At 41.7% G+C, this 16,367-nt stretch overlaps 1 protein-coding gene across 4 annotated transcripts in view; it reads left to right on the top strand.

Moving 5' to 3' along the window:
- The window catches only part of LOC135707146 (uncharacterized), a 291,025-nt gene that overhangs the window by 249,389 nt on the left and 25,269 nt on the right, over positions 1 to 16,367 (top strand). For all 4 annotated transcript variants that reach the window (XM_065228873.1, XM_065228874.1, XM_065228875.1 and 1 more), the window contains 2 exons: positions 13,998 to 14,206; positions 14,283 to 14,648. In XM_065228873.1, coding sequence (XP_065084945.1) covers positions 13,998 to 14,206; positions 14,283 to 14,648 — 575 coding nt within the window. The remainder of the gene's footprint in view (positions 1 to 13,997; positions 14,207 to 14,282; positions 14,649 to 16,367) is intronic.

Genomic DNA, 16,367 nt, shown 5'->3' with positions numbered 1-16,367 from the left:
GAAGATCTTAGGAAGCTTCGGTATGCGGACCGCATGAAGGTAGTAACTCGCGACAAACTATGCAACGTTTGCCTCAATTACCATGGAGGGCAGTGCAAGTTTAAAATCCGCTGTAACGTCGGCGTTTGTAGGGAGTTCCACAATCCGCTGATGCATCCAATGGGAAACGCTGTTCCGTCTCTGTGTGAATCTGTGTCCGTCGGGTGTCAGTGCCGATGCGGGTGACAACCTGGGGTGCCCCGGCGGAACCGATCGCGGTTCGGTGCAAACTTGCATGGATGGTATACGGTCTAAGGCACTCGAGGACCTATACGAGCTGCTTAAAAGTCACTACGCTCTGGAGGAATCGGTGGTGGTGGTACATCAGACGACCAAACGAATCGGCGATCGCTCGAAACTGGTCTGCAAGCAGATCAACGAATACCAGGAAAAATGTCATGCACACCTGGTTACCACGAATGAATTTGCTGGAACTTCTCCCGACGTCTGGGATCTCCCACTCATCGTCGTGCAAAACCCCAAAAAACCAGGTAAGGTACGTCTTGTGTGGGATGCAGCAGCAACTGTGCAAGGGGTTTCTCTGAATTCACAGCAGCTGAAAGGGCCCAACATGCTGGTTCCGCTGATCAAGATTCGCTTCGGTTTTCGCGAATGACGAATTGCGTTCGGTGGAGATTTGAAGGAAATGTTTCACCAAATGAAGCTTTGCGCCGACGACAAACAAAAGCAGCGGTTCGTCTTGAGGAAATCTTCGGACGACTCGCCAAAGTTCATCTACTTCATGGACGTGGTGACATTCGGATCGACAAGCTCCCCTTGCTCGGTTCAGTTTGTCAATAGGCGCAATGCTGAAGAATTCGCCACTACATCGATGATTACTTCGACAGCGTCAATTCGGTGTAAAAGCCTGTGAAGTTAGCTTCGAGATCCGGAAATTGGGTTTTCAATGCACCAGGCTCTGGGAGAGCAAAAGCCGGCCGTTCCAGTACACTTCGGGCGTGACAAGATGTCTCATCTAAGCAAAGGGTGGTGGGAGTCATCTCTGGTATCTGGACATAGATGAGTTCGCATTCTCAACGATGCTCCGAAGAGATGATGCCGTACTTGTTCTAGGGAAAACGACCACCACCTACGTGAGTCGATGCGCTCCAACTACTACCGCCGTTCACGATCCACAGGAAAATAATAATCTAAAACTTGTGGCGTTCCAACTGCGACTGGGATGAGGAAGTCGGTTCCAATTCCCGGGGATTATGGAGAAATGGTGGACAAGCTTATTACCTCAGGTTGAAGCCATTACGATGCCCCGCTGCTATCACGGTGGTTTCAGGTCGGCCGAAGTTGATTCGCTGGAAATATACGTCTTCACCGATGCCAGTGAACATGGATACGGCTGCGTAGCATACTTGAGAGCGGTCATCGAAGGAGAAGTCCACTGCAGTCTGATGATGTCCCGAGCTAAGGTGGCACCGATAAAACGTCAATCGATTCCACGCCTGGAGTTGATGGGTGCTGTTCTGGGGGCTCGGATGAGTTAAACACGGGCACGCATTCATATATGATTAATCGCATCGTCTTCTGGACGGATTCTCGAACCGTGTGCAGTTGGCTCAATTCCGATCAACACCGATACAAGCAATCCGTTGCATTTCGAGTTGGTGAGATTCAAGAGCTGACGAAGGCAGTGGATTGGAGATGGGTTTCGACCAAGATGAACATCGTAGACGTGCTGACAAAGTGGGGACAAGGTCCGCCGTTGCAAAGTGAAGGATAATGGTTCAATGGACCAGCGTTCCTGTTAGAGGTGGGCAAAACAGCTCATCTGGCTAAGCGGATCAGTGCCGTCCAGCTCACTAAAGGGAGACGATTCTTTTGAACAGCTCTTCAGCTCACATTGAAATTATAGAAATTTTTAAACAAATTCAAAATTGGAAAAGAAATAAGTGGTTTTGGTGACGTGACCCTAAGCCAATATTTTTTAAATTCTTTATTAAGGAGATTTTTAGCCAATGGCTAGTTCCATCCCTAAACCAATCGAGCTAAATATAAAAGCTTAAAACCGTAGCTTAAATTATGGCTCTGCTTTTCAATTAATCATTTTGTCAAGCTTCTGCATTTATTTTCCATCAGATGTCACTGCTGTTGTTACCGGTGACCATGCTTGGCATGCACAGTTGTACACACCAACTGCTCATTTATTAATAACTTTTCACTCAGTTGTTGAAATTTGTTTTTCTTTAAAGTAATTGATAGATTAGGATCATAACTTACTATAGATATGCAAAGAGTAGGTAAATCTTAACATTTGAACCAACACTAATGAATTTTTAGGCTTCAAGTCCGAGATGTGCAGCGAGCATTTCTCACTTGATTTTTTACAACGCAAAAACAAATACAGTTTATTACTAGAATTAAAATCTTCTTTTTTATATGTATCTATAACAAGCTTAAACTCTATTCTATCTACTGCTTCAATAAGAACTAAGTTTCGTCAACTGTGTGCAAAGTTATTAGCAAATGAGCAGTTAGTAACCAAAACTGTGTATGCCAAGCATGGGGTGACATCTATCGGAAACTACACATAATCCGTTTTCCGTTAATTGTTCACAGAGGACAGTGCAGTGCAAAACCTGTCTGGTGCCTCTATATATGCATTTAGATTAACATCCAAAGTCCCGCCTTTTTTACACATTCTGCTCACAAAATAGCTCACCCCTCACAGGATTTCGCACCTAATTTTATGAATGGAGCGGGGCAGAAAGTATCTTTTGTGCAGAATATGTAAATGCTTACGGACTTCGGATGTTGATCAAAATGCATATATAGAGGTACCAGATGTTTTTTGCAGTGCCAGTTACTCTATTTTGAGAGATGGAGGTCGTGAGAGCAAATTTTCTCTCTCAAATTTGAATTTATTGGCTCTCTGCGAACTGGTAGTAAAGCAGGTAAAACTGTATGAAGAAAAATAATTTTTATTTAATTGTACTTTGTTTAACAATAATTTCCAGGAACAAACTGAACGACAAAGTCCCTGACTAATTTATGAAGGTTGTCGGTCACTTTTTTGTCCTGAATACGCATCGAAAGCGAATTATTCCCACTTCTCTCAATTTTTATATGGGGATTAATATCAATTCCTACCAGCGGAAAAGCACCATTTCTGTGGAAAATGGCCGGACGATATAATTTATTGAAAACGCCTCTAACGCAACAACTGAACAACCACCGCGTTAACCAAAATGTGCCAAACACATATCATACCTATACCATTCGCGATTATATGATTGACATCGTGTCACACGATGTTACGCCTTTTCTCATGCAATGCACTACAGCCTACATGCAGATTTGATTGCTGATGTTAATATTCCAGCAGAAATGCTGTCACTATTCTCGGCTTCAGCTCCAGATCATCAGCTCAGATCCGGATCCAGAGCTGCATCGTGAAAAATCTAGAGATAGAAAACGATCCGAAGAGCTGGACGGGTCCGAGAGCTGTCATCCTAAACAGCTCCCAATGAGGTGGAGAGCTGCATTTCACTTTTCAGTTATTTGATTTTGTGCAGATCTTCCGCTCACCCCAGAGAATGATGGGAGGAGAGGTGAGAGCATATAAGGAGTATTCCGTCCTGAGCGATATTTCACGCGTGGGGCGTGATTTTGCGAAGGTACGAGACAGAGAATAGTACTAGTTCTCTTTCTCTCTCTCTCTCTCATGCCAACGCAAATTTTTCTCCGCTCCGCTAATGCACGCTCAGATCTGAAGGAATAACATCAGAAATATGGGCCGGGTACGTTAATACATTGGATAATACAAGTAGAAATCGTGTAACACATGTACATTAGGGTGTTTCATTTTGAAAAAAGTGATGAATTTCTGATAGGCCACCCTGCAGTTCGATTCATAGCCCCAAAATATGAACCTGTGCAAAAAATGGTAAAGATTGATGAAGGTTTAGAGGTCGCGCCAATGATTTGGATTTTGTATGGAGATTTTGGTGAATTAGTATGGGAAATTATTGATTTTCGTTTACATTGCTCTAACTTTGGTTGTAGTTGTCCAAACGTTGAAAAAAAAAAATATGTGGTTGTCATGACAATGATCAACAAGCCTGTTGTTGTTGCGATGAAATTGGCGTTGTTGCCTTTTTTTTTTTTTTTTTTTTAATAATTCGTTTATTTTTCCAGGCTCATTTGCTGTAGCTTTGCGGAGCCGATATTCATTGTTTAGATAACAAAATTACTTAAAACTAACGTTAGTAAAGCGGGGGCCGATTACTCGCGGCTATCTCGAGGTTAGGGGTAACAAATTGTAACAAATGGATGGCAGGGTAGGGATTGTGAACACAAGGTTTGGAGAGCAATGTGCTCTTGATCTCGAACTAGGCGACACTCTGATGAAAAAGACAAACATGGGGGTACACCGATGGGTAGCTAACAACTTGGGAGAACACAAGATGACACTAACTTCTAAATCCTCAAATCTATCCGTTTTAAAAACACATAAATTAAATTCAAATAGTCAAGGTCTCGGCTCGCCAAGACATCTCTAACGGGTATCGCGGGTTGTTTTCCTCGGGCCCTGAGGGATGTGGATAACTCAGATCTGGCAACACGGTGTAAGGTACACGACCAAACAACATGCTCGATATCGTGATAACCACTGCCACACGCACATAAATTGCTGCCTGAGAGCCCAATTCGATAGAAGTGCGAGTCTAACGAGCAGTGATTGGACATAAGCCTTGAAATAACGCGTATAAAGTCGCGGCTCATGTCCAACCCTTTGAACCATGGTTTGTTCGACACCTGTGGGAGAATAGAATGTAACCATCTTCCCAATTCACCATCATTCCATTTTTGTTGCCAACTGATGAGGACTTGCTGGCGAGCAATGGAGAAAAATTCGTTGAAGGCGATTTGTCGCTCAAAAATATCGCCTTCCATAGCGCCCACCTTAGCCAATGAGTCCGCTTTCTCATTACCCGGAATTGAGCAATGAGATGGGACCCAAGCTAAGGTGATAGTATAGGAGCAGTTAGATAAAGCACTCAGTTTAGATCGTATTTCAGGCAGGAAATACGAGGAGTGCTTCATCGGCCTCATTGAACGAATAGCCTCCAATGAGCTAAGACTATCCGTAAAAATGAAATAATGGTCAGAAGGTAGTGAGGCAATTCGCTCTACTGCGTAAAATATAGCTGCGAGTTCCGCAACGTATACGGAGCATGGTTTCTGCAGTTTATAGGAGGCGCTATGAAATTGATTAAATACACCAAATCCAGTGGAAGCATTTATGGTTGACCCATCTGTGAAAAATCTTTTATCGTTACTTACATGGTGGTACTTGATTGCAGTCTGAATGATTGAGAGGTAAACGAGTCACTGACTGCCGAGCACTCAGTCAGTAGCTCAGTCAACACGTTTATTTGTTTTGAATGACTGAGCGTAGATTTTCTATGGAAAAATGACTCAATTACATGCTATGTGAGCGAAGGCAAGCGGTGTGCGTCGTCTGTTCGTGAGTGACTGATTGTTTTAGTTGGCTCTTTCATTGCCTCGTTCTTTACCGTTTGGTACAAACGGTCTGCACAGAGCAATGGATTGAATAGCGCAGTGCTTTTACACTCAGCCTAGGTAGTCAATAATTTTACGCTCTGAAGAATATATAAATGTAGGTACCGTGCCGATTCAAATTTCGGACACTTAAACTCGAATTTCGGACACTTTTAAAAGTTGATTATCTCGGTCGAATATGATCCACATGTCTTGTAAATTTTAAATTTTTTTGACTAGTGCCCTCCACGATCATCTAACATTATTACTTTGTTTCTAACTGGATGTAATATTTAATTAAAAATGAAAGTGTCCGAAATTTGAATCGTCCGAAATTTGAATCGGAACGGTATACACACAAAAATTGGTTCCCTCTATTTGACACAGGGTTAAACTTGTCTGCAAACACCTCGCGCGCAAACTTAGAAATACTTTCCTATTTTTTTTTAATTTCCCTGGAGTTCAAGTTTTCTCAATTTTCCAGAAGTTTTCATTTTAGATGAAACTTTTTTAACATACCTGAACTTCCAGCAATTTTCTTTAAGATTTTGATCTTAAACATGGAACTTACTCTCACCATGTCTGAACTTCTCTGTACTTCTCTGGACTTCCCTGAAGTTTTAAGTGCTTGAATATCTAAAAATAATTCCTCAGAACTTATGGGAAGTTATGGTTATTTTCTTGAACTTAATAGGATTGCTTGAAGTTAAATCTCGGAGCATCCTTGAAGTTAAATCTCTAAATTTCTCGTTTCACGGAACTGTCCCTAAAATGTTTTCGCAATTTCTTAATGTGTATATGTACAGGTATACCTCGATATAACGTAACTGTGGTCGAGCAGCTTCTCAAAGTGTTCTATTACCAAAGGATTCAATACTTCACAACGGATGAGGAACCGGAAAGACAGCTCAGCGAAACGATCTGTCAGTGGGAGAACACCCGCGAGTACTTCGAGGCTCATCGTATGCTTCGAGTGCATACAGCCAAGCGCGATTCGGAGGCAACGGTATTGAACTCGTTGCAGCTTCAAGATATGTGTTTTCGCCGCGGATTGAAAGCAGAAGCTACCGTACTCTAGAACCGACAAGATGGTTGTTCGATACAACCTGATAAGATCTTCCGGGTGTGCTCCCCACCAAGTTCCGGTAATTGTACGAAGAAAATTGATTCTTTGTTGGCATTTTTGTTTTAGATACGCAATATGTTTTCCCCATGTGCATTTGGAATCGAACCAGACACCTAAATACTTGAAAGATATACTTTGAGTGATTGTTCTACCCTTTAGTTGAAGCTGTAACTGTGCAGGATGATGCTTCCTAGAAAAAACAACCAACTCAGTTTTCTCCGGAGAGAATTCGATACCCAGCTTCATAGCCCAAGTAGACAAATTGTCTAAGGTATCTTGCAATGGTCCTTGCAGGTCCGGTGCACTTGGCCCTATAACGGACACAACGCCGTCATCTGCAAGCTGCCTTAGCGAGCAATTTTCATCAAGACAACCATCAATGTCTTTAACGTAAAAATTATAAAGAAGGGGGCTTAAACATGAGCCCTGGGGGAGACCCATGTAACTAATTCGTGAAGTTGTCGAGTTTCCATGAGAAAAGCTCATATATTTCTCAGACAACAAGTTGCTCAAATAGTTGTTCATAATTGGTGAAAGCCCACTATCGTGGAGTTTATCCGAAAGGACATCGATACAAACAGAATCAAAAGCCCCCTTAATATCCAAGAAAACTGAACCCATTTGCTGTTTTTGCGCATAGGCCAGTTGAATTTCAGTTGAAAGCAACGCAAGACAGTCGCTCGTTCCTTTGCCTCTCCGAAATCCAAATTGCGTATCTGAAAGTAAACCATTCGACTCGACCCATTTGTCTAGACGAAAAAGAATCATTTTCTCCAACAATTTCCGTATACAGGACAGCATCGCGATGGGACGGTACGAGTTATAATCCGACGCGGGTTTACCGGGTTTTCGAATGGCGATAACTCTTACTTGCCTCCAATCATCCGGAACAATGTTGTGCTCCAGAAATTGATTGAATAAGTTCAACAAGCGTCTCTTCGCGACGTCTGGGAGATTTTTGAGCAAGTTGAACTTGATTCTATCCATTCCTGGAGCTGAGTTGTTACATGAGAGGAGAGCAAGTGAGAATTCCACCATCGAAAACGGAGAATCTATTTCGTTACTACCCGACGGACTATCACGAACGTTGGTTTGAACCGACACCGAATCCGGGAAAACTTTCTGCGCGAAGCTGAATATCCAACTGTCTGAGTACTCTTTGTCTTCGTTGACCGGTGATGACGCGTTGCGCATTCTCCTGCCGACATTCCAGAGTGTTCTCATCGAAGTCTCTCTCGACAAACCATCGACGAACCGACGCCAGTAACCGCGTTTTTTGGCTTTAATCAAGCTCTTAAAAGTTTTCTCGAGGTCGGTGTACCGCTCGAAATCCTCGACCTTACCGTGTTTGCGGAAGCGTTTAAACGCGGCGGACTTCTCGCTGTTCGCGTCGGTGCAATCCTTATCCCACCACGGAGTGAGAGGTCGTTTGCGAAAGAAAACACCCGGAACGCGTTTCGTCTGTGCTTGAAGAGCGCAGTCAACGATAAGTCGCGATAAAAAGGAGTACTCATCCAGCGGAGGGAGTATGTCAACCGAATCAGTACCACCGAGAACCGCGGACGCAAATTTTTGCCAGTCGATGTTTTTCGTGAGGTCGTACGCGATGTCAACCGAGCGAGTGGAAGATGAACCATTGGTAATAGAAATTTTGATTGGCAAGTGGTCACTACCGTAGGGATCTTGAATTACTTTCCACGAGCAATCCAACGATAGTGAACTCGAACTGAGGGAGAGGTCTAATCTACTTTCTCTTGCTGGAGGTTTGGCCACTCGTGTTACTTCCCCAGTGTTTAGAATTGTCATATTGAAGTTATCGCAAAGGTCGTATATCAGGGTTGAGTGGTTGTCATCGTACAGTTCCCCCCAGCCTGTACCGTGGGAGTTAAAATCTCCTAATATCAACCGAGGCTCAGATATAGCTGAGCAGATATCTGAGAGACCTTGGCGAGAAATCGCAGTTCTTGGAGGAAGATATACTGAGGCAATACTGAGGCTTTTACCTCGAATATTTACCAGACATGCGACAACTTCAATGCCTGTCACGGAAGGCAGATCGATTCTATGAAAGGAATGGAGCTTATGAATCCCGAGAAGCACCCCTCCATACGAATCTGCTCGATCAAGGCGAATAATGTTAAAATCGTGGAAAGGGAGATCGGTGTCTGAAGAAAGCCATGTTTCACAAAGAGCAAATGCATCACAAAGAGAGTTGTGAACTAAAAATTTGAATGTGTCAAGTTTCGGTATAAGACTTCTACAGTTCCACTGAAGAACAGAGATCATATCCCCGACCTCATTCGGAAAATTATCCATCAAAGGATATGATCGATGCAAGGAAGGACCACCTAGAAGCTAGTTGCTTCAAAAGAGTTTTCACGAATCGAAGCACTAAATTAATAATGTTCCGAGTTGAGTCAGAGACGTTGAATATATTGAAGATGCTCTCCACAATTTCAGAAAACGTGAACATGGCATCATGTTCTTGCTGATTATTCAGCTGTTTTTCTGGCTGAAAAACTGGGATATCTGGGGTTTTAGATGATCCCGGAAGTGGCGGAAAGTCCTTGTTAAAATTACAAGATTTAAATCCCGGTGGTGGGGGTTTCGGTACATTTCCGCTACCTCTTAAATTTGTCAAGGTAGGTTGGTAGTCCATACGAGAGGCCTTACGAGGTTTTTGGTTGACGTTTATTTTGGACCGCTTCCTCGTGTTGCCATTAAAGACAAAAGGACTACTCTCACCCACCTCTGAGTCAGAGCCCTGATCATCATCTGGCAGGAGGTGGAATGTGTTGTTGCTTTTTGGGGTGGTTTGGGAAGATGAAGCGGTCGTTTTTAAAATTTCTGCTAATGAGCGCTTAGAGCGAGCTTGCAAAGACCGCTTTAGTTTTTCTCCCTGCTGTTTGTACTTCGGGCAATCACTCAGAGCATGCGGAGCATCCTTACAGTAAACGCATTTTGGGGTAGCATGACAAGGACCCTCCGTATGCTCCTCCCCACATTGATCGCACCGCGGTTTGTTGGGACAAAAGTCCGCGGTGTGACCTAGTTGTTTGCATTTCAAGCAATTCATTACCCTCGGTACAAACAAGCGTACAGGTAGTCGAACCTTCCCAATTGTGACGTAGTCAGGTAATGCCGATCCTGAAAAGGTCACACGAAACGAATCTGAGAGGGTATACTTTTTTTTTGTGCCTATGTGCGACACTGACTGCAGTTGAATGCAGTCCAGTATCTTGACTTTCGGGAGGGCACGGTTTTTGAAAATGCCGAAAGATTCGACTTGCAGGAAATCCTCACAAGTCAGACTCGATTCGGTGACCACTCCTTCAATTTCTACGTCACAACTGAGGACGTAGACTCGATATTCGATCGAAAAAAGCTCACAGGCAACAATCCGGTTTGCCTGTTTCAGGTCATCAACGGTAACGCGCAGTTTGTTTGACGTTACCTTAAAGATATCGGTTACGGCCGAAAAATGTTTTGTCAGATCCTTCGAAATCCGAGAAATATTCAAAGGTTTTTGTTTGGGCCGGAAAAAAACAACCCACGGACCTTTTGAGTCGCTTGGGTAAGCTTTATGGCGGGGGGTCGCAGAAATTTTTAAGGGAACGGTTGGAGTAGGGGGAACAGGTGGACGAGGGGGCGATGGTGGAGAAGGGGGGGCAGGGGGTGAAGGAGGTTGTTGTTTAGACATCACCTTTGGGTAAGCTCCAGTGCTCGTTTTGGGGTCCGAAGTAGAATCCCCTGAGGTATCCATTTCCTCTTCAGTGAGAAGCAGATTTTCGAATGATGGAGATTTAACAGACTCATCATCGGAGATATCTGCTAGCGAAATACCCCCGCCATCATTGGTTTCATCCATTGCGGGGTCTTAAGTACCTCCGCAACAGATTTCGACATAAAAAAGGAAATATATATATATATATTTATATATATATATATATATATATATATATGCGTTGAGAAAAAAAAATAATAAATAAAAAAAAAATAAGAAAAAAAATAAACTTATCCAAAAAATATAACGGTAAAAATAATACTTAATCCAACAAAGCAAAAAAAAAAAAAACTTTAAAATGGAAAAAAATAATGCCAGGAAAGTTAATCAACACTATAGGGAGATTAATCAACTTGCAAAAAAAAAAGAGAAAAAAAAAAAATTAAATTTTTTTCAGGAAAAAACAAAAAGGTGTCAGAAAAGTTAATCAACACTGTATGGAGATTAATCAGGTTGCGGAGAACGGAAGATAACCGTTTGTTACTTAACTCTCCACACAAGCGCACGGAGTGTGGCTGATGACGATGATCTATCCTGATGTGAGAATGATGGTGATGATCGTTCTATTGTTGCCCTCGAGTGTTTGCAACAAAGCACCGGCTGGCTCGCCGGCTGGTGAACTCGATGACCTTGAGTTTGCCGTTTCGTGATGCGATGAAACTTGTTGGTTAGAGATGTACAGCTCATCTGCCGGACTCGGCCGGAAATGACTGCTTCCTTTCTCGAACGATTGAGCGGCAATTACAATTCCGCGATGCTCACTGCACTGTTGTATACTACAACACCACTCAGTATGAAAGCGGATTGAAAAAAAAAAACCTCAATAGGGGAAAAAAACTAGTACCGATTACGGAGTGCAAGCAATACTTGACCGAAACAGTCGAGCGTTCGATGTGGAATGGCGTTGTTGCCTTGTACATATTCATCTGTCAATTTACCCTATTTTGCCATTTTTTCACATTTTTATAATTCTTGATACGCTGCAAAACTGAGCGTAGCAACTGTAGGCTTTTTGTTTATTGCCATAGCAATTACATACTAAATTTTTTCGACATTTGGACAAGTAGAAGCAAAGTTATAGCGATATAAGCGATTTTTTAAATTCTTCCATAGTAATTCCCATACAAATTTCAAATCATTGGCGCGACCTCTAAACCTTCATCAATCTTTACCAATTTTTGCACAGGTTCATATTTTGGGGCTATGAATCGAACTGGAGGGTGGCCCATCAGAAATTCATCACTTTTTTCAGAATGAAGCACCCTAATGTACATATCTCTTTCCCATACAACCTCTTGGAAGTTTGCTTTTACCGTTGATGCTATCGATCAGTAGACAGACTATCGCACGATATTGACAACATTGTTTTCACATAGTCACTGATAGACTTGATCCTCAAAAAACCTTTTTTCGTCAATGACAAAGTTCACTTTAACGAATCCATGTAATTGTTTTACTCAAGTCATTTAATTTTGTTTCAAATTTAGCTAATACAAAATTTGCACATGCATTGTCACTGACAATTGACATGGTTTGCCTTGACCACGACTGGTACCTCAAATGAATGACCAAAGCATAGTTTTGAATATCGCCGTGTATTGAAGAAATTTTGCAGCACTAGTAGGCTCGTGTTCTTGGTTTACGCGGTGGTTGTTCAGTGGAGTAAAGAGTCCTTTTTTTAAAAAGTTTCGCTTTAATTGACGGATTGAATGGTTTAGAGTTATATCAGTGAGCTGATGAGCTGCAGTTCCAAATAAATGAACCGTGGGTCATCAGCTCACTTTAGTGAATCGGGTCTTTTGAACAGCTCGGGAGCGGATCGCTCATCTCTAGTTCCTGTATCGGCCGCAAGAGCAGTGGTCAAAGCAAGAAATGATGATAGAAGAGACGGATGAGGAAGCAAGAGGTGCAGTGCTGTTCCACGGGGTGATCGGTCGTCGAACCGAAGCACAGTGGGACAGTTTTCCGGACGAAATGACCGTGCTCAATTTGAAACATCATCCGGACGGAACAATGGCGACTGTCAAGAAAAGTAGTTAAATCTACAAATGTTCAGCGGTGTTGGATAGCGAAAGCGTATTACGCATGGACGGTCGACTTGCGAATGCCGAAGCGAGTTTTTTCGACAAAAGGTATCCGATCATTCTGTCCCGATTCCACTACGTGATCTAGAAACTGATCCAGCGCTATCACGAAAAGTTCGGGCATGCAAATTCGGAGACCGTGTTCAAAGAAATGAGGCTGTGGTTCCAGATTCTAAGAATGCGTCCGGCGATCCAGAAGGTAGTTAGTAAACAAGACTTAGTGTGAAAATCTTTGGAGCAACAATCTGCAATGATCATCAGTTTACCTTGTTCTGATTTGTTATGATAAAATTAAAAAAATATAAAATGAAATACATTTACAATGATCGGTAGCCTGACTTGATCAACAACTTGTCTTGATCTATTATTACCCATGACCAACAATTAGATTTGATAAACAAGCCTTTATTAACAATCTACCTTGGTCAATAATTCGGTTTGATGAATAATTGTGCATTTTATTTTGATAAACAGTTTGATTTATTCAGCAATCATGCCATGATCTACAATCAACTATTATTTATTATGTTTGTCGACCTTTATCAATAATCAGCTTTGTATGACAAGCTACCTTCATCGATAACTTGTCTTGTTTGGTCATCAATTTTCAAACTACAGCAACAATCTGTTACAGTCAACAATATACCTTGATCAATGATTCACCTTGATTAAAAATGCAAGCAAGGTCTTGCTACGTCCTTGACGGATGCCATAATTCCATTTCTTTCCAAGTGCGAACGTCACACTTCGCTGCCGTTATATCATAAAATGGAGAACATTAATTTTAAATGTTGAATGATTCGCAGTATGCGGTTTGTGGCAAAGCAGAAAGCACTAACACATTAAAATGATCTCAAATGGTGCTCAGCGCACAGAGGCCCATCCATTGTATACACCCCCTTCTGGGCTTACAATCGATGGATAGTGCTCGTAAAATTAACATTGAATTTTTCTCAAGAACTTTTCCCCGAATACGGCACTTTCTTAATTTTACACAATTGTCCTTCGTCGTTGTCGTCGTCGTCGTCGACTTCCTACTCTGCTGCATAATTACCGTAATGAATGCGAGAGAAGTCAGTAAGGAAAATCACAACTGCAGTAATAGTAGCAAACGACTATTTAGGACAACGACCGACCAGAAGGACCAAAACTGTAATTACACTCCATGGTCGTAACGAACCCATTTAGTTCCGTTTGTACCCGCTTGTGTACCGTTTTTTTTTTTGTCGTCCAGTGCAAAACAAAATGCTGCCTCTCCTTCCTCGAATAAGAAAAGGACAAACATCGTTTATCATTCTCAGCACCGGCATCATCGCGTCCGTCCGCCCTGACTTTGATTGTTAATTGAAATTGAAGTGTAATCCTTCAACTTTTTGACGTCGTATTCCTTCGTGCAATTAACTGAGATTAGATTTTTCCACCGTTTCTCTGTTCTTCTCTCCCGCAGATACCGTCTTCCTGGTCCAAGTGCCGAAGGGGACCCGTGGGCTGGGTCTGTCCGTGTCTGGAGGTTCAGACTCCTCCGCCCCATTCCCGGGGTTGATACGCATCAAAAGACTGTTTCCCCACCAGGCAGCGTGGGCCACCGGGATGCTTCAACCGGGCGATATACTGCTGGAAGCCAACGGAATACCACTGACCGGATTGACCAACTACGTGAGTAACCGCCGCCTGATTTTCCGACAAACCAGCATTGATTAATTGATCCTTCATTCATTACGCCCAAAATCAGGAAGCCTTGGAAGTGCTTCGGACCGCACCGAACTACGTCAGCCTGACGGTATGCCGTCCGCAGGATGAACAGTACCGTAAGCTATCCCCGCCGAGTGAACCCCCAAAGCCTCCGCTGCGGAATGCCTTATCCAGTGAACCCCAGTCGCAGGTACAATCGCCGCAGCTTTCCGGCATTATTGGCGGCGGCGGCGGTGGTGGTGGTGGTCATCTGATGCAATTTCAGCATATGCAGTACAACCAACAGCAGCAACAGATGGTGCCATTTTACTATCAGCAACAGCAACAGCAGCAGCAGCAATATATTTATCCACCGCAAACACTGGCTTTCACTCCGCTGGAGTCGTTTCAGGGCAGCTTCAATGGGGTAAGCTACCTTCCTAACAGGACGGACGAGTGTATTAGACCGACGACCATAACTTTATGCCACACTTTATGACGTTATTAGCTTAGTTAATGCAGGGCACGAATCCGATGCGTATTTAGTTGTTCATATTGCACGTAGATGAGCTACTGGCGTGGCATGGCAAATGGACGATGTTGCTCGGTGGTGAATTGGTGAATTGAAATTTAATGATGCAATGTTGGAATTAATTTTCAGTGAACCTGGGTCCGCAATTATGCATGGACATGATAGTGGAATATCATTTTCAGGACGTTTGTTTTGGATGGGAACAGTTAATTTCTGCGGGATAGTTGATTTAGATTGAGCGTTTTAAAGTTTTACAGTTGCACACTAAACAGAAGGTGCAGCCCGACTAATTGATAAACAGAAATCATTAATCAGTAATCTCTGATTAGTTTAAAATGATTGATAAGAGTTTTAGTAGAATAACTGTAAACCTTTTACGTTGTTTTTATTTTAATTCTACAACTATTGCATCACTTTCACCTTCAGTCTGGAATCAATTCTATTGAAAAAAAATCTAAAGCATCAAAAAATTCAAAAATGTGAAATTCAACCAAAACAAAACTTTGCCAAATTAAAAATTAACCAAAATAAAATTTACTATTATAAAATGGATCAATTTATAACTGACCAATTAATAATTGACCAATCAGAAGTCAGAAGTCAAAATTCAAAATTTAGAAGGAAGCGGCTGTTTTGAAACTAAAAAAAGGATTCAAAAATATTTTTAAAATATCAAAATTCAAAACATCATAAAATTGGGTAATTCAACCAAAAGAGAAGTTTTCCAAATCATAAAAAAAAACCAGGACAGTTGTTTTTCAAAGTATCAGTTAATTTCTGCTGGATAGTTGAATCAGATTGAACTTCAAAGTATAACAGTTGCACAATAAATAATCAGTATCAGTATAATCAGATATCAGTAATAGGTAATCAGTAAACAGAAGTCAGAAGTCAGTAGTCAGACATTAGTTAACAGAAGACAGAAAACAAAAGTCAGAAGTTAGAAGTTAGAAGTTGTAAGTCATGAGTTGGAAGTCAGAAGACACATATCAAAATTTAAAACTAAGGGGCTGTTTTTAAACAAGAAGCAGGAATTAAATATATTTAAAAAAATCAAAATTCTAATGCATCATAAAAGTTTAAATGTGACATTCAACCAAAGTTTGCTGAATTAAAACTAAATCGAAAGAAATTTGATCAATATATAATAAAATTTACCAATATAAAATGGACTAATTAATAATCGACCAATGAGAAGTCAAACGTCAGAAGACAGGAGTTAGAAATCAGAAGCCACAATTCAAAATTTAGAAGGAGGAGGCTGTTTTGAAACTAGAAAAAGGATTCAAAAATATTTTTAAAATATCTAAATTCAAAAACATCATAAAAATGAGAAATTCAACCAAAACAGAAATTGGCCAAATCATAAAAAAAAAATTTCAGGGCATTTGTTTTGGATAGTACTAATTTCTGCTGAAAAGATGATTCAGATTGAGCTTTAAAGTTTTACAGTTGCACAATAAATTGAAGGTGCAGCTCTACTAATCTAAAAACATAAATCATTAGACTACAACCATAGCGGTAACTCTAAGTCTAGTAGGTCCCGAAGAAACGTGCTCAACTTTTTGGCTCAGCTCTGGTACTATCTTCGGTCCCAAGCTAATCGATGCACCC

This window comes from Ochlerotatus camptorhynchus, unplaced genomic scaffold (genome assembly GCF_037179485.1).
Source record: "Ochlerotatus camptorhynchus isolate MF236.1 unplaced genomic scaffold, CSIRO-AGI_Acam_v1.1 ptg000304l, whole genome shotgun sequence".
Lineage (NCBI taxonomy): Eukaryota > Metazoa > Arthropoda > Insecta > Diptera > Culicidae > Ochlerotatus > Ochlerotatus camptorhynchus.
Note: the sequence above shows the minus strand (reverse complement) of the source record. Positions and strands in the feature narration are given on the sequence as shown.